The sequence below is a fragment of the Diadema setosum genome, chromosome 10 (genome assembly GCF_964275005.1).
Source record: "Diadema setosum chromosome 10, eeDiaSeto1, whole genome shotgun sequence".
Lineage (NCBI taxonomy): Eukaryota > Metazoa > Echinodermata > Echinoidea > Diadematoida > Diadematidae > Diadema > Diadema setosum.
Genome location: NC_092694.1, coordinates 29,532,717 through 29,552,483, shown reverse-complemented (window position 1 = coordinate 29,552,483; position 19,767 = coordinate 29,532,717). Strand labels below are relative to the sequence as shown.

Sequence of the window (19,767 nt, the reverse complement as noted above, 5' to 3'; positions counted from 1 at the left end):
CTTTTTTCTTTTTCTTTTTTTGAAAATAATTGCAGAACATTAGCAAGTAATAATCAGTTGAGAGCTAGAAGGGCCTCAAGTCCAGACAAAGTCTTTTGGTTTGAAGCCTTTCTTGCACTACAGCTGATGAGAAAAGATAACACATACTTGTAAAACATACCACAAACAACCAAAACGTACTTGTACGCGCACATCAAAGATTTTGGTTGAGTCATTACATAAAAGTGCACACTCTAGCTGTCCAAAGTCTGTGCTTGCTTGAAAATGCCCATCTGGTTGGAGGCTTGTTCCTCGAGTGACATCACGGTGTCATCAGCCAATCAAATTTCTCCTTTCATCTTGTCGTCGATGGAGACATGAACTTTGCACCAATCACAAAACTGCTTTGTGTCATTGCATCTGGAGCTCTGGGCTCCCATTCCAACACAGTGGACTGATTTTCCCACTGATGACATCTAACATCACTCTTTCCAATTCTTTGTGATGAATACAAATTGTGCTTTGAATTACCGGCAGAGCAAATTCAGATTCCCCTTTTTTTACTTTACAACAAACAAACAGAAAGTAACACTCTTAGTGAGTAAGAGGTATACATTTCAACTTTCACTCAAACTCAAGAGTCACAGAAAGGGGGGAAAAAGATAACACACAAACATGCTTGTCGCATTTCACCAAAGAGAATAACTCATGCACCCAAGGTCATAAGGTACAATTGTACAAAGATATTCAAAGTTCAGCCTGATAACATAGAATTTCAACAAAGCGAAGATGACTCTTAGTGTACACAGAGTAATTTCCACAGAAGAAAAACCAACAACCAAATTTGACAGGACACATAAACAATAAAGATCGTTCCAAGAAAACCTGTGAGGTCATGAAAAGTTAAAAGGTCACAAGAGTGTAAGCCAGTGATGTTGTCCTTTAAACAGTAATGATGTCAAAGGTCATGACCCCTTACCTCTGAGGTGGAGTATGAAGTACTGCTTTCGGGGACTCGTGGGAAGACGTTGTAGAGAGATGACACATATGTCATGATGGACTTCTCATCTGGCTTGGGGACATCCACATCTAAAGGGGGGGGGGGGGTAAGCAAAATGTTTGAAGACGATATTTAGAGGGAAAGCAGAAAAATATAAATATTGCTACATTCTTTGATGCTTTTAGATTATGGTAATGGAGGAGATATATCTCATTTGAACCAAGAAACAGGCATACTGGTGTAGTTAGTGAGTCAACTCCCTTAACTGCTAAGATAAAAGTGAAATGTGCATATGAGAATTTATCATTTACTTCTAATCAGTAATGAACTGAGCCAGATCCTTTGAAAGAGCTAGCAACCCCCTCTCTTCGTCATGGAACATTCCATGGTATAAATCTATAGATAAACAGTCTATTCAGGATGGATCAGTACCAAAGCAAGGAATAGGGGAGTTTTCAATTACCTTCTGGGTCGAGGAGACGAGTCACTCCTAGGTGTTTCTCGGCGATGCTGAAGGCACTTTCCAGGTTGGCCCGGTGCTGGGATGGCTTCAGGGACGAAAAGTCAACCAGATCGGGCCTGGATGGATGCAAAGAAAACACGTCAAAATTTCAAATTTTCTTCTTTAAATCTCATCCTTTCCTTTGATAAACCCTTCATGTGCTGCACCACATAATAATAATAATGATGATAATGATGATGATGATGATGATGACAGTAATAATAACAACAACAACAACAACAACAACAACAATAATAATAATGTCTTATTTACCCAGGGTAGCCTATTCAGTGTTGACATTGTTTTACCTAGCATTGCCAGGTACCCATTTATACACCTGGGTCGAGAGGGACATTGTGGATAAAACATCTTGTCCAAGGACATAAGCACTGGGCGGGGTTCGAACTCGCAGTCCTCCGTTCGGGAGTCTGGAGTCGTATCCACTATGTCACAGTACCCCCACTTGATAGTCATTACAATCCCTTCCTTAATCAAAAGATATATACAAAAAATAGATATATACACAGATGAATATATCTCATGATAGCACTTAATAGCTGTTACTGAGAATTTTTTGTAATTGGTTTCTCCCCTTCCCCCCCCCCCAAAAAAAAAAAGGAAAAGGAAGGGAGAATAATACTTCACAAACTGATAAATGCTGTGCATTATTACTCATGTGTAATGCTGCCACAGATTCACAGGAAAGTCATAACCATGCAGTGAGGAAGAATTGGAGTGTGTAATCCCTATGCCCCGACCTTAAATATCAGATCATCTGTTCTGACTTTGCAGTAATGAGAGCGTGTCATTGGTCCCATTCACACTCCCGAAATGAATGTTTGTTCTTTAACCCGTTGAGGACGAGTCCCGAGTATACTCGGGCAGGTGTCTATGGGAAATGCGTGTTGTAACAAAATCAGTCCGTCCTCAACGGGTTAATTCATTTCTGTGATGCGATGCGAAGACCGTTAATTCTTGTGTGTGAACCCACAAAAAAGAGAAATATTGTTAACTCTTGTGATTGGCATCACGATACGAAAATTATTCTGCAAGATTTTCTTCTTTTTTTTTTTACTTTCATGATAACTGCCCTAGCGGCGTGTGTGAATGGCACACGAGGAACAAAACTGCTCAGTGGAATTTATGTATGAGACAGATTTTTTTCTATCCTGTTTCTGAATTTTTGTATTCTGAATTCTTCTACTTTCCCTGACTTATTCAAACCAGTCATCTGTCTCTTGTAAAAAGCTGCAAATTGTTCAATGTGTTCCTTTGTTTTGTTTTGTTTTGTTGTTGTAGGGTTTTTTTTCGGGGGGGGGGGGGGGAGTGGTTGGAGGGGGAGAGGGCAGGGTTGTGTCAACTTTGAGTAAGAGTTTGGAGTGAGACACTGGGAGGGATAAAAGTACCCAGGGTGGAGAGGGAGTGGGGAGGGAAGCTTGGGTGGAAAGGTGTGTCCATTCCACCACCACCCCCCCCCCCTTACATGGTAGGTATGATTTTGAAAAATACATAGATTTTAAAAATCTCAGAACTTTGGGAATGGGTATGTTGAATGTTCCAAATATTCCAGATTTTAGATTTTTTTTTCTAACTTTCGATTTTGAGGGGTTCAAAAGGGGAGGGATTTCAAAATTCCCTCACCTGTTTCTATTGATGATGGCGTTGAAGGCGAGACCGTCTCGCCAGCTCTTGCCAAAGTCGGTGATGTGGACTCCGGGGTAGTCCTTGGTAGTTCTCTGGGCCCAGACCTTGAGGGCCTCCTTTGCCTGCAGGGTCTGGCCACCCCTCCCGCCATCGGACTCGACCACGACCTCAGAGATCTGTAATCGAAGAAGACCAAGATGGAGAAGACATGCTTAGTAGAATGAAAATGTCAATCCAGTAGCATTTTATTAATCTCGAACATATGTGTCAATACATTCAAAATTGATAGTTTAATATAATATGCAAATATGTTTTGATACATTGGTAGTGGATAAAGACAGAAGATATGCGACTTAACCCATTCCATATGGGAACCTAGTGGCCTGTATATTAGGTTTATGGGGATTTCAGAATTCAATATGGAACAGGTTAATACAACTCACACACAAGCACGCTTATACTTGTACAACTATCATGCTTTAAATGCTTGAATAACATATGTATGTGTGTGTATTTATCTATATGTGTGTGTGTGTCTATGTGTGTTATATATTGTATATGAGTGTATACATGAACGCTGTATGTACGCTGTATGCAACTGCATTACACAATGTGCTTCTCCATTGTGTATGTGCTGCACACAGCTTCAAAACAGAATTACAAAAAAACAAAAACTCTTGAGTTAGGCACAAGATAAGCGAGTGAAATATAAAAGATAATCAATGCCTAGACTGGCTTACAACTGCATTCAGCATGTTTTCGTACAGGATGAAATATCCGCTGTCCATTATAATTCCCCTTTCTCCAAACCCCCTCCCACTGAGATAGTAGCCACTTGGCATACACAGATTCATACATTCCTATGACAGTGGCCAGTTGTTCCTCACAAACAAAACAAAACAAAACAAAACAAAAGTCTTTTTCTCCCTCTTAGACTGTAGTTCACATAAAGCCTGACAGATACACAGGCATTAGTACAGTGATTACTTGGCAAATATCTCCCATTCATCCTCCACTGCCATAGTGCACGCTGAACGCACAGAGTGAATTTGAGAGGATTAGTCCACTCCATGCATATCAGGCGCGATCTGTTCACGAAAAGTTGACCCAAGTTTTTGCTCCTTGTCCTAAAACTTTAATTCTGTCCTTGCTTGGTGCTAGGAGTTTTAGCTCTTCTCTCTTTAATCCTTTTACGATTCACTCCAAGAATGCAGTGAATGAATGTAACAGGAGCAATGTACAATGTAACTCACAATTAAATATGACATAACTCACACAGCTAGTCAACAGTACAATCGAAATCCTATGCAAAAACAAACACATGATAAAACAGTTCAAAACTAGTTTAAAAAGTACTATAAATGTAACTATTGTTTGTTTTCTATATTTATGAAATGTGATTTTTATATCTACACTAACACGGATTATACAGGATATTGATATGAAACAGCATTCACTTGCTGATCTTGCAATTCTCTCAAAATGTGTTGAAATAAAATAAAATACAAATAAAAGATATACCAATTTTGTAAAAACCGGTGTGTCTATACTAAGAATCCAGATGGTGTGAAAAGATATTTCCATATTGTGCAATTTAATATGATAATCCCTTCAAACTTTAAGCTGAATTGTGCATGCTATAATTATACAGCTGCGCAGGAAAAGGCACTCTCATTCATTGTGAAGGTCGAGTTCCCTCGAGCAAAACACCCCCCCCCCCCCTTTACCCAAAGAATAAAAGCTGAAATTAAATTTTTAAAAAAAAAAGTAAAGAAAAGCAAGACAGATAATTCAAGCTTGGGTAGATCCCTGCACATCCGAACGACTTCCGAGCTATTCCTCCCATGGCGGCGGATGACGCGCATCTCCCGAAATACGATATGATCTCAGACCGGGTGCCCAGACCGAGGGAGAAACAACATCGCGAGGACCGCGGTGTGAGTCATTCGCAGGGGAAGGCAAAGAGAGGGGGAGAGAGAGCAAGAGAAAGTGGAAGAAAGAAGAGGAAGAGGAGGAGGAGGATGATGATGATAAACGAAAGGGAGGGATGCGGAAAGGGACAACATATTGTACATGAGAGAGAGATAGGGAGGGGAAGGGGAGAGAGGAGGAGAAGGATGTTATCAGAGAAAGGGAGAGAGGGTCAAAGGAGAGAAAAATGTGTACAAGAGGTAAAGAGGGAGGAAGGGGGGAAACTGAAGGATGAGGAAGATGGAGGGGTAATCAAAGAAACTCAATGAGAGAGGGAGGGAGGACATAATCAGAGAAAAAAAAAATGAGACTGATGAAGTGTGAGAAAAAATGTATGCATAAGAGAGCCAGTGATTTGAGGAGAAGGTACTCAGAGAAATTTAGAAAAAGGGGGAAAGTGAGGAAGATGGAGGGGGGGGGAAGAGGGAGAGGGAGAGTCGGTAAGAGAGCAGGAGGAGGATGAGGAAGAGGTAATGGTATGCGCATCCCAGAGCTACACGTGTCTACCAAGATGCCATCAAGGACGATACCTGTGGGGGCCCTCCCCGCATCGTCTCGCTAATTGTCTGAGGCAATGCCTCCTTCTCTTCCTTTCTTCTTTTTCTTTCGAAAGGGGGGCAATCAAGTGGAAATCCCTTTTATACACATTATGACCTTGTCTGGGGTGGAGGGGTTAATAGTATCATATAAAGATGATATATTCTATTGCCTTTTGAATTAACATGTCCATTGTCAGCGGTGGAGCCTACCAGAATATACACGAATCTTATTGAGGACATTATTGTTACTTTACAGGAAGATGCTGACAGCATCCAGTGGCTACCAGTGTAATCTATCAATACAGGAATCATTTTTTTGTTCATATAATAAACAGAATATATGAACAAAATAGCTGATGATATGTTTCATAAAAGGAACACACATGTAAACATGTACATATGGATGTATATATCAGACTTCTGCCACCATATTGGCAACCACATCACTACATTGATACTGTATCAAGCTGCTATAATCTAGTCTGGATTAAATTGTGAAAGCATTAATCAGGCTGTGTGGATTTACCCTATGCCTTATGAAATCCATGATCTCAGCCACAGGAGAAAATTGTTGATGATAATGCAGCCAGCCCTGTGGCTTTCTGTCAAGCACACAGGATATGTCAAAAGCCACCAGAGTGGCACTCTAAGCTTCTACAGCTTCATCCGGGAATAGAACCACTTTGTTTCATAATTGATTATGTGGTGAAAAAAGATAATACAAAATTTCCTGTAGAAAACTATGAAAACAATTGAAAAAAAAAAGAACACCTGATCAACAGATAGGGCTCAGAAAAAAGAAGCACAGGGTGTAGATAGAATATGAACAACAACCCATATCTCTGTGAAACACGAGTAAATTTTGTAATTTCTTGTGAATTATGCCTACCAGGGAGAGTGTAAAATCACGGGACAAACTATGCGTATAACACCTAGATGTATACCTTCAAACAAATGCGGCTTCTGACATGACACACCATACAGGTATGTCGGCCTACATACAACATACACCCTCAGGAAAGACATGTGCTCCAGCTTAATCCGCGAATGTGCTGATAGAAAGACATCACAGCCTGACGTACATGGGTACATGGCTGATGTCACAACGATGAGGCGCATACCCATACCCCTTCCCAGTCCCTATGTCACAGGACCTCTCCTGGGTATGCATACAAGGTTAAGGTTCCTCCGTTTGCTATTTCTACGGCATCTGCATCCGCATTTCAAATGCGTGTATGCGAACAATGTTGTATGAGCATGTAACTGTCGCACAGTCAAGGCTGAATGGAATATGTATGTACAATTGAGACATGGGCATAAATTATTTATGGAGGTCGCAGACAGACGACTGTTTACACCTAATTTGTCGCCATGGCAACACATGCCATCCACATGTAACCCTCTCTCCCTCCCCACTTCTCCCCCGCCACATCCCGCCCCATCCCGCCCCCCTAAAAAACACTCCATATCTGTCAAAGTCGAGCATCTCACAATCAACATCTGAATCACAAATGAACGCAGGCAGGAGCAAGGGGAAATGAGGGGAGGCCACAGTGAATTGAAGTCATGTCACACATGCATGCAGGAGACAGCTAGCCTTGACACAAGGCACCAGGTGAGGAAAATGAAAATTAGATGAATGCAGGTAGTTGCCTCTCAAAACAAATTTTGAGATCAAAAGTAGTATAGTCATTACTTAAATTGTTTCATGAAACCCAGATAAGCATCTTTAAGAGCAAATGATTCAAAGAACAAATTATATTTTTACATTGTGATGCAGGTCAACTATAAATGTTTTTAGTTCGTTTGTTTTTTTTGTAATGGACAGTAAAGACTGCAGTTTTCAAAATAACCATTTGTTTGTCATTCTAAATCTTCTACAACACAGCCACATATGCAGTGAAATAATGACATGTTCTTTGGTTTTGCCATCACATCTTCACATGCATCGGGTCCCCAACTATGCCACACCACAAATAAACCTGTACAAGCATGTTGTTGAGATAACAATCTAGATCCAGAGAGTCTGGGACAAGACTACAGCACAATATTCGCACGATGCTAATGACATGAGATAGAATACCTCCTGCATATATTGCACTTAGCCCACGTGTGGCCAACAAAACCCCCACCTACATGTACAAGGCAATTCAGGACAGCCACTTTCTTGTTCTGTTTCTAACGCCACTTGGACAGTGTGAAAGCAAAGTGATGATATGGTCACAATTTTACATCAAATTTCTCATAAATTAATGGGTGGTTTTTTTTTTTTTTCAGCAAAATGCTAAAGCTGCAATGCCAGAAACCCATTACTACAATCGACATACATGATTCGGTTTTTAACACTTAAATCAAAATCGGTACAAGAACATAAACCATGCGGGGGAAATCATCTACAGGTTCCTTCAAATACAGTAAACAACTGCAAATTCTACCTCTGGTATAATCCATTTCTGCAACCCTTTATCCCTTATTATCAATGTATGGCAATGATGATACAAAAGTAGCAATGATTTAATCCCAAAAAATGGACACAAAATCATCTTTTATGAACATAATTGAAAATAACAATAACAGTAATAATCATAATCAACATCATCATTATATATCAATGACAATGACAATAATGATAAAGATAGACAGTAGAATATTAACATTTATATTGACATATCATGATCATTGCAACCCCTTATCATCATTTCCTTGATCTCACGTACTGTCTTCATTCCAAGATATATATTTGCAACCAATTTCCATCACATTTGTTCATCCACAACGTATAGTTCATCCAAAAGAATACTATGCTCCCAAATACTGGGGAGGCCAATTTTGTACGAACAGAAACTTATTCGAGGGGACAGTGACATGCTACTAGCTAGTCCTGCCCAGATTTGGGCGAGTGGCAGGTGCCTGGCCTGGCATCTGCAAAATTACAAACTACTAAAAATAGTCCACGGCTAGGTCACATGAGCACAGCGAGCTTACAATTTCCACAGCGATATGAGAATCTGTGATATTGCTTTACACACGTAAATTCTGTGATATATTCATGACCTGAAATTGCAACTGAATTCATAATACAAAACAGACAGGTAGGGTGGTGTATGCAAGAGCTTGCAGGGTAAATACCAATTTTTTCCCTCATTATCAAAGGGCAAGTGTCATTTACGTTAAACTGCCTGTGATGAAGAGTGGTTTAAATCAAGCACAACATCTTCATAGCTTCCCCCACAAATGACATTTAACAGGAAATTATAAACTTAATTATCATTAATTAGGCTCACTTTGAGCAGCGAAGGATATCCAAATTTTCAAGGGATTACAGGTGAACATACCTGTACCTCTGCAGTATGATAACATACTGGTTTCATACATTTAGGCTCCCTGCAATGTTTGTTTGTTTGTTTTTTTCCTGCTTATTGCAATACCACTTCATAGGAAACTTATGTACAACGATCATCAGCCTTGTTGAATGTGGTACGTTAAAAAAGGGACAGGTTTTGCTACCTTGTATTATTCAGAAGGTGTACAATTTTTCCTTCCTTCTCCTTTGAAATTTAATGGAAAAAGTAATAAATATTAAACTTGAATTTCAAATCTTTTGATTACATAATATCCTCTCCTGCAATGACTTTACAAATAAAGGAAACTTCATATTTTGTAATAGATTATTCCAGTGTGGTAATGAATGAAAAATAATTGCTCTCTGAAAAAAAAAAAAAATGATATAACCATTTTGATATTGACAATAACAATAATTTCATGTATAATCAAAGGGCAAAGCTGAGAAACAATGATATTACTGCATCATCTTACATGCACATATTATGATTTTGACAAATTTGTTTCATGTAAATGTGTAAAATATTAATAATTTGAGGAAATCTCCTTCTTTTAAAAAACAGGTGGCAGATGACTACACCCACCCTTCCACATGACTGTTTGAAAGAATGCTGTTTGCTGTTTGGAATATTTCATTGGCAAATGATAATTTGGCTCTTGGCAGACCAGTGATTTACTATATATGGCATCATTTCTTCCCCCCTACTGGTGATGGGACATTTATTAGGCGGGAGACGATCGACACGCTGATTTATTCAGATCAGCCGGCCATGTGTTTACACTCAAGCACTTAGGACAGCTCTGAAATGTTACAGACAAATCAAGAAAGACGAATGTACATTCTCTCTTTCCTTACACCTCTCTCCTCTAGCTCTTTCTCTTACCACATGTTTAATATATTCATATATATGTTTCTCTCCCTATATTTCTCCATCTATCTATCTATCTCTTTCTCTACCCATATGTTTGTCTCTCTCTCTATCCATCTATCTACCTACCGCTATATATATGTGTCTCTCTTTTTCTACCCAAATTTTTTATGTATTTGTATAATGTTTCTCTCTGTCTCTCTATATATCTCTTTTCTATCCTTACTTTTCCTATTCATCAAGCTCACGCTATCAGACATTTTCCTCATAACTATACATCTCCCTGTATCTTCTCTTCTTGTCTTCCCTACTCTGTATTTCATTTCATGGTACATATCCTCATTCCTTTTTAATAACAACTTCCCATATTTGCTCTATTTTTTTCTTAGTGCTTCTGCATAGACTAGATGTTATGCACTAGTTTATTATCCTTATTTTCACACATTTTGCAGCAAGAAGTGCAAAGAATATGGAGGTGGGCAGTAAAATGGAAAAATAAAATGAAAAAGTCTGGAAGTCAGGCTACTCAAGTTCTGCAAGATAGGACATCATTCCCCAGTCAAATGACAATACAGAAGAACAAATCATCAACGTCCCATCTTCTTTCCTTTAAATGGATAATACACCAAGGGTGGATAGGCCTGTCAATTGTCATGACAACTGGGTAAGTCCAAAAATGTCAGTGTAAAGAGAAACAGAAAGTCAAAAACCTCACCACACTTTTTTTTTAATACTTAAATCCAAGAACTCTGCAAATTAGCAGGTCCACATATTTTGTCTTGTTTTGTTTGTTTGTTTGGGTTTTGTGTTGTTTTTTACCAGCACTATGGATAACCAAAGATTATTTGTTGTGTGCATGTTAATCTTGAATTTTTTTCTCAAACACATGAGCAACAAACAAAAAAAAAAAAACTATGTCTGATAATAGACTAAGCAATACCGTACTACTTTTGTACACAAGGGTTGGGCACACTTCACTTGATCTTCTTCATAGGGAACCTGAGGGTCAGAATCAACAAATCACAGGTCTAGTATTTCAGCATAGAACTCCAGCCCAGGCCAACTAACATACCCCTCTTCATCAACACCACCCAGTTTTGCCCATCAGTGAAACATTAAAAGTAGCTTCTATCAAAAAAAATAATGGTAACTTCACACTATTTGAGAGCCAAAATTTTTGGAAAGTACTGATTTTCTTTTCTGAACCTCATCTGCACATATGTTACATATTTCTTTTGATATGTTTCAAGTGATGAAAAGCAAGCTAAATATGCTTGAAAATACTGAAGCGCTGGTGACCTATAGCTTTAAACAGGCTCTGGATATAACACCATGGGGGGGGGCAGGATGAAAGCAGAGAGTGCAGAGGGAAAATGTCAGCAAAGTGTGAGTAGCGGACAGCGTCGCGGGACAAGTCACTCTAGCAGTTAAGTGTGAAGTCATTACCGATGCTGTTTTCTTTGGCAGCCATCTTTGCATGCATAGCTATTCTTTCACTTGTCTCCCTATAGGCATTCATGATGCAGACAAACCCTGCACGGCCCATTGTCCCACAACAATGCGTTTCATGCCCATCCTCACCGAAATCTACAACAAAATTGAATGAAGATTACTCATCTTTCACTTTCGTGCTTAAATTCAAAATGACATTTAGTCATACATTCCCCATATGTGTATCTGCCGTAACCACTGTATACCAGTCATACCATTCTTTGTTTTTAAACACAAGTGAAATCAAAGGTTAGATTTAATATACAATTTTCTGTTGTTTTCTTGTAATTATACTCCAACTTAAGGGCCAGAGTTTTATTTACCTACAATGAGAAGAATTCATGTGGAACTTGGAGAGAAATTCAAGCACAGGTGTGGGCTAGAGATGAACACATTCATTTTGAGGGAGCTAATATCCTTTTTATTATGTTGCCCAGGAGACAAAATGACTGATTAAACATGATATGACCAGCAACAAGATTATTACCTTATTACCAGCTGAATTCCCAGACAGTCACAGAGATATGCCAAGATGCACACAATCTACATCTACACTCACATCAGTCCCAATCAAATAATTACTGTTCAATTGGCAAGAGATTGGCAAGAGAAAGGAGTGAACCATATGGAAGATAATAATATCATGGGGGCACTTTTACCACCTCTGGCTAGGGACAAGAAGTACCAAGAAGTGAAAAATAAAGTGTTTCACATCACTTCTGTTTCACACAGGCAAAGGCATTGGTATTCACACTGATCAATTCTTCTCTCATCATATGTCTCAGGTGTGAGTGGCATGGGGTGAGTGAGAGAGAAGAGTAGAGAAGAGAGGTTGAGATAAAATGGGAGCGAGAGAGAGAAGAAGGATGAGGAGAGGGTGAGGGAAGGGAGAAAGAAGGTAGATAGATGAGGAGAGAAATATAGGAAGGAGATATATTCCAAGACCACAGAGATGGGATGGGGTGCAGGGAGCAAGAGAGGACAAAGGAGGGGCAGAGGGAGATGGATATATGAAAAGGAGAAATATATAAGGAGGAGATATATACCAAGACCAGATACATAGGATGGGGGTGGAGGGAGCAAGAGAGGGCAGAGAAGGGGGAGATAGAGAGGGAAATATGAAAAGGAGAGATATATAATATAAAGAGGGGATATATGTATACCACTTCAGACAACAGTTGGAAAAGGAGAGGATAGAGCAAGAGGAGAGGAAGTGGGACAGGGTGAGAGAGGGGGAGATATAGAGGGAATATATATGAAAGAGAGAGATATTAGGAAAGGATATAAAGCAAAAAAGAGAGAGATAGAAAGGGGATATAAATATACCATGACGACAGAGCTCAGAAGACACAGAAGGGAGGGAAAGAGAGGGAGAAGGGAGGGGAAAGATTGAGTTATACTGGGAATATAGAAAAAGCTAGAGAGAGATAGAAAGAGAAAGGAGAGAGATGGAAGGAGGCAGAGAGGAAATATATACACAGAGATGAGAGAAGGGTAGAAGAAGGAAAAAGGAGGGAAAGGGAGAGACATGTAAAAAGAGTAGTACAGTGAACTGTGGGAGGGATGAACCTAAATCCATTCCCAGAAAGCAGCTCTGGACGTAGCAAAATGTGACAGTGTTGACATCTTGTGAAGGACAGAGAACATTGCATGCGTACATAGCGGATCAACTCCTCCTAGCAATATTCAGGAAGTGTGGAATCTTCACAGCATTGAGCTAACAGCTGATCTATTGCTCTTGTAATTCAGCGACGTTATAAAAAGGTGCTAATACAAGAAACGAATACCACATTCTTATTCAATAACAAATACCTGCACGTCTTTGTTTGATTTTGATATTTTTGTTTCAACCTCTGATTATTGCATCAAATCTACGTTAATCTTTTGCGCTACGGGGGATGATCTATCGACTTTCACAAGTCTGAGCCAGTAGGGCCTTGAAATGTGGCCTTATGAAGGACAAGGCAGTAAATACCGTAAATGTTCTATTTTCGCACCCAGCAGCTCAAAAACGCATTCGCGGGTTCTGGAATTCGTGCTGCACGATTGTCAACCCATCTGCAATTTGCAGAGAAAATTGTGGAGATGTTTTCGCGGGTTTTAGAATTCGCATTAGCGAAAAGTAGCGCGAAATGAGCAAAAATCAATGTATCGCGAAAATTTGTGCATTTACGGTACTGCAATTCCGAAATAGATTTTGTCCTGGCTTGAAAAGCATGACAACAACAAGAAACTTAAAGTGCATACCCTGGGGAAAGAAGATGGTGCACATTATAGTGCATGCAACAGAAGCTTCAATCTCACTCACACTCATACCTAATAGCAAGGCACAGCACACAAGAATTGATTGGTTTTATCTGAATATGATTGCAGACAGGCACTTAATTAGCCTCAGATATGATTATGGGCAATCCAGCGGCCTTGGGTGTCAGGAATGTTATTAGGTGGCTTATAAACAGTGCCTACACCCCATGAGTTCATGTGCTCTATTTGAACCAATGGCAAGGCGAAGTATAGAGCCAACTTCAGGCACATAGAGCCACAGAAACACAAGCGAGGGAATCTCTGTTAGTTCGGAAATGCCTGCACCCCCAAATCAATAAGAGATGTATACCACATGAGCCACAATGTTTGAGGGGTGTTTGATTATCCATGAAACAAACACTGGGAACGGAAAGGTAAACAAACATATCTCCTGGCAATCGGTGTCCATCTATTTACATGTTGTTCCACTGTCAGCTATACGAAGAGATAAGGCACCAGTCTGAGACACACAGAAACACACCACACATTGCCACTCATTGATTTGGCTAATTTCATGTGTACACATAGAGTCAAGGAAAGACTTCCTCATATATATCTTACCATTACAGAAAGCCACAACACTATCTACTACAATGCAGTACATTATAATATTATGAACATTTTACAACTTGTGATATGATGTCTCTTGCTGGCACACATATCAAGTTTGACCCATAACATTTGAATGGGAGTCTTCCGATAAATGGCTACATCGAGACAGTGCTTGTGATGGAGAGTATCAAAGATTCTTCGCAGTCGACGAGCTCCCCTATTCTGAGAGGTTCGATCCACCCTCCTCTCGGCCTCAACAGCACGAGAGAAAAACTCCACCGAATGAACGTCATGTGACAATTCTTCACACGCAGCAAATCGGAGGCACAGATTCTCCTCAAGCAAAGCAAACAGACTGCAAATGTATCAAATCAGATTCAATTTCTACTCTACGTATGTGCCCTAATTTATTCATTTCTACTGTCTATAGAAAGACTGTCAGCTTGTAAATTGTACCAATGACAATCATACTATTAACTAAATGAATCAGGATTCTGTTCAGCGGGGGGGGGGGGGGGGGGGGGGCACTACAATGGATCTGTACGCTCATTAAAACACAAGTCAACATATATTCAACTCTTTAACCAGCACATTAAATGGAAACACAGAGCTTGTAGAGTCATCATCTATTTGATGAAACAATGCAGAGAGCGTGAATCAAATTCCACTCAGTTCCCCATGTCCGTCTAGGCAGATTAATCATGCTACTCGTATACCCTGTATGTATCAGATGCTATTTCCATCTCGAGCACTAAAAATAATATGACATAAAAGGACAGTCGATATCTATCCTCTCCTAAACATTTCTGATATCTGATCTTTCCGTCAACCCCTGGATTAAAACAGGACTTCTTGACATGTATTTGTCACCATGGAGGGGGATGTGCTGTGCTCGCTTGATAAGCATATGCACACACTGTGACTCATGAAAAAAAAATCAAACACCGGTACGAGATTCAGCGATTTAGGCACGTGTCCATGGTTGCATAGAAATCGATGACCTCCAGTGTGTACATGCAAGCTACACAAAAATGTTAGCTTGCAGACATACAGATGCTTGAATCGTTGGTACATAATGCCAGTGAATTCACAAGCATTAAACACTCCTTATAGTTTATTCTTTTAAAAGTGTATAATGTATCTTTCACATATGGACTCTGCAACACTAAGCTACACTAGAGGTTACATTATACATATTATTTTTTTACTGGTCAGTTGACACTTCATTACCAAAATATCCAGTAAAGACTAGCAATTTCAATGAACAAGTTCTTTCCTTTGCTTGCACTGCATGAGATATATCACATACATCATTTGTTGCTATATCAGGCAAGCTCTGACAAGGGGGGATTGAGTGACACACCCACCAGCTTCTTCCAATCACAGGAGGAATTGAGTGACACGCCCACCAGCATATTCCAATCATGGGGGGAATTGAGTGACACGCCCATTCAACCAAATGTGGCAAGGCCCTGGCTGGCTTTTCCAATAAGTCACAAACAGTAAACACAACACATGGATATAATTCCATAGACATTTTGGATCACTTTTACAGCATTTATCCTCAATTCTACCCTAGAAATATATATTTGTGATATTCATGAGTTAGATATTCGACAGATTTTGACATGTTGCCTATATCATCAATGCCAAGTGATTATTGGTTACTCTATTCCTGTAATGATATGCAACAAGATGATGAATCTAATAACATTAATACGTATGACTTAAATACATATGTATTGTGCCAAGTCTACTCTGTAAAGTGCTAAGGTGCATCAAACTATAATCATAGAATATGTATGAAGTGATTAGAATTTCGCTGTATGCCCCCATGCTCATACTTCCCATTTCTGTCATAACGTACCATCAGGTGATAACTGTAAGATGAGCACATATGCATACCCTGGTGTGAAAATGAGAGGAGAGACAGACCGACAGACAGACCGACAGACAGACCAACAGACAGACAGACAGACAGACAGACAGACTGAGGGAACAGAGAGAAAGAGAGAAAGTAAGCAGGAGCGAGAGAAAGAACGAGAATGAAAAAGAAGATGAAGAGAGCATGACAGAATTAGGAAAGGGCAGGATAAAGATGGAGAGATGGGGGTGGGGTGGAGAATGGGGGTGGGATGCCCACTGCTCATCCCATACCTTGCATCACTGCCAAATGGCATCATCACAGCAACATTATACACACACCCACCTCCCTCTCCTCTCCCCCATGATGTATTTATTACCCCTGATATTATTTGCTACTCCTGTCCCCAATGCTCTTGACTCCAATGCACACCACTGTGCAAGCCCTAATTAATGCTACCTTGGAAGTACCGACCGCTGATTTTTTTTAGTCTCAGCACCTTCCCCTGCACTCTGGCATTATACATGCCTTGTCCCTATGGAGTGATTTTATCTCCCCCCCCCCCCCACTTTCAATGAAATAGTAATAAGGAAAGGTGCCTGAACAGGCAGATTTACTAATGCACTTATACATGTATATTGATTGGATATTGCTTCAATGTATTATATCCCATACTACCCCAACTCCCCTCCCCCCTCCTCCCACAATTCCCATCTAGAAATCAGCCAATTGATTAACCTGTTTTTACTAGATAAATTTCAATATGATGGAATCCAGTCTGCAAAAATTTTACTGTTGTTACATCAGCCAAGGCATGGCAAGTTTTTAGTATGCAAGAAATAATGCCTTTGCTATCCTAAACATATATGCAAACTGTTTGACAATAAAAACTGTCTAAATTTGTAGTATGTCTTCAACACTAAAAAAAGAATTAATGTATCAAAAAAAAAAAGAATCGCTTTTACGAATTAACCCTTTTGAGGACAGCTGGTTTTGGTATAACAAGCATTTCCCATAGACACCTGCCTGAGTACACTCGGGGCTAGCCTTCAAAAGGTGAATATAAAAAGAAATGATTCATCTGTAGCAATTACAGATCATAATTAATCTGTTTTTGCAACACAAGGGTCCATGCAATGAGCAAAATTTTCACTTGAGGTTGTTATTGGCACTTAGTGAAAATGTGATGATATGGACTCGCAAACTGCACACACTAATTTTGCAAAGGTTTTTAGAATCCAGATTAATCAGACTCAGACATGACCAAATAGATTTGACCTCGACTAATCTGCGAACCTCTGCACGACCATCGACCAGTCCAGTCATCTTCGGGTGAAATCCCCATTTGAAATGCACCTTTGAGCTGGCATTTGCCATCCATCGTAGGTGTAGAGTGCGTGATGTCATTTCTTAGTCATCGTCGGTCGTCTATTATTATTGCATTGCCTACACGTGCCGAGGCACCGAACGTATCGAGGTGTGAAAAATGAAATGTTAATCTAGGCGCCGTCCCGAGGCCAGACATGATTTCATTACCCGAAGAAATCTATTGCAGAATACCAGCTCCTTGGTATCAACATTTGCAAAGCAACAACAAATCTTGAGAAAACAACCAATAGTAGTGGGGAGGGGGAGGGGGAATTGCCCCCCCCCCCCACACACACACACACACACACTCTTACACATCCTGTGTCAGGTTGTTTTAGGGGAAGCGTGGCAGATAAAATCCAGAGAGGACTATTTTTGAAGATTTCACAGGAAATTTCCGGAACAGGGGGGAGAACCGAGTATTTGAACAAGCAAACTTCTTCCATATTCAAGCATTTTCAGTTTCTGCCCCAGACATCTGATTAGTCTTATCTCAAGGAGAGGAAGAAAATGTCTGTGTGTAATTTGTATTAAGTGGCATAAAGAATAGCAAGCCTCAGTCAAAAGAAAATGTTGGGGATTCCTTGAATGAAAAATAAAATCTTTGTGACTAAGGATGATACATTTACTCCAAGTCTCTACATTCACACTGTTAAAATACTTCTCAGAAGGCGACTATCCTTTTTTCCTGAAAGACATGGGAAATAATGGAGAAATAATCACTGACAATTTAAAGTACACATCAGATGCAATGCAGTCCTGGTAATTCATTCAGGATAAAAAAAAAATATATACTGTATAATTCCCCCCCCCCTCCCAAAAACAAACACACACATACACACACGCACACACACACACACACACACACACACACACACACACACACATAAACTCATCAAAATTTGCCCAAAAGTTTGTGAGTATATCAAGTGTGGATGTCTACTTCTCTATCTTACAGAGACAGTTGGTCTGATATCCCTTCTGGCTCAAATTGGGTTGCCATGACAACAGAGCCATTCTCTCCTCATATAATTTTGCTACGGTCCACCTGGGCACACCTCACCTCTCCAAGTGAGTATTGACATCATCTCAAGATGCCATCATCATGGAGAACTTAATGAGCACTCGTCAATCTTAATCATCGTGATGGCAGAAAGTTTTCAAGTGGGAGGATAAGCTACTCATGTCCTTAAAAAAATGCACTGTCATTGGTGCGTATAAAGTAAATATACTACACAAGAAAATTGGACATTAATCTCATTTTCTGTAATGAGTGATGGCAGAATAAAACTACAGGGCAGGGGCAGATCAAGGAATTCCACAGAGGGGAGGCGCCTTTACAAAATTAAAGGGGGTGCATGCGCACCCCATTTTTTTTTTTAACAAAAAATAAAAGAGGGGGGTGTGCCCAGTGCTTTCTCCTCTGGATCCGCCACTGCAGGGGATGACTGCATTTAAAGAACTACTAGATGCATGCATGGTCCGTGAGCTATATCACTGCTGAATTAGAATTTCTTTTTTTTTTTCCTCAAGCAATACATTTTTATATCAAGAGGTATGCATACATTAAAGACTTTTCATACATTACATTTAACAGACTTCATTTGAGTTCCTTCCCTCTTATCATAAGGAACATTATCACACACATATACAGCTATGCAGAGCAAGTGTGCACACCATGCAGCGATAATTACCAATGAGAAATCTTCGGAGTTCAGGTCCTCGCTGTCGCGGTCTGGAATCTGCGAATATTGCACTTGCCCGCTCAGCCTCCGATTCCGCGAATCCGTTCGCTGGGCCGCCCCTTTCTTGTCCTTTTTGCCCAGGAGGCGGGATTTAAGGTTCAGTTTGGGCTTGGGCTTGCCCGATTTCGACTTTCGGTACTGTTCCTTTTCTCTCGCTCTCTCCTTCGCCTCCGCCTTCGCCCGCTTCTTCGACAGGGGCCGCGAGACGGGGGCGTTGGCGTCGATGAAGTAGGGAATGTCGTCGCGGCTGCCGAAGCAACCACAGCACTTGCACGGCTTACAACCCATTTTGCCGCTATTAGAACTATCGACGTTTTTTCTTCTTTTTTTTTATTGTTACACAAGTTATCTAATCTCAGATGCTATCATCGTTAAAGCTTTTCATTGCACTTTTCCTTTTTCTCCGATTACAACACTTGCACATCCCTTGTAGCCTACAACACAGCAACGGCTGGAGAAATGTTCAAAATAAAGATAAAGCATGCTCACTCACAACATGACTGGTTGCCTAGTTAACATACAGATGGAATTTTTTTTTTAACTGTTGGTTTCACGGCAACAACGAAAATATACACTCCAAAATATGATAGCCTTTTT

General features: G+C 40.1%; 1 protein-coding gene across 1 annotated transcript in view; it reads right to left on the bottom strand.

Annotated features, from left to right (window-relative positions):
- The window catches only part of LOC140233927 (plectin-like), a 206,484-nt gene that overhangs the window by 53,744 nt on the left and 132,973 nt on the right, over nt 1–19,767 (bottom strand). The window contains exons 6-8 of the mRNA XM_072314015.1: nt 3,123–3,301; nt 1,443–1,558; nt 959–1,068 (exon numbers count right to left, since the gene is read on the bottom strand). Of these exons, the coding sequence (XP_072170116.1) occupies nt 959–1,068; nt 1,443–1,558; nt 3,123–3,301 (405 nt within the window). The remainder of the gene's footprint in view (nt 1–958; nt 1,069–1,442; nt 1,559–3,122; nt 3,302–19,767) is intronic.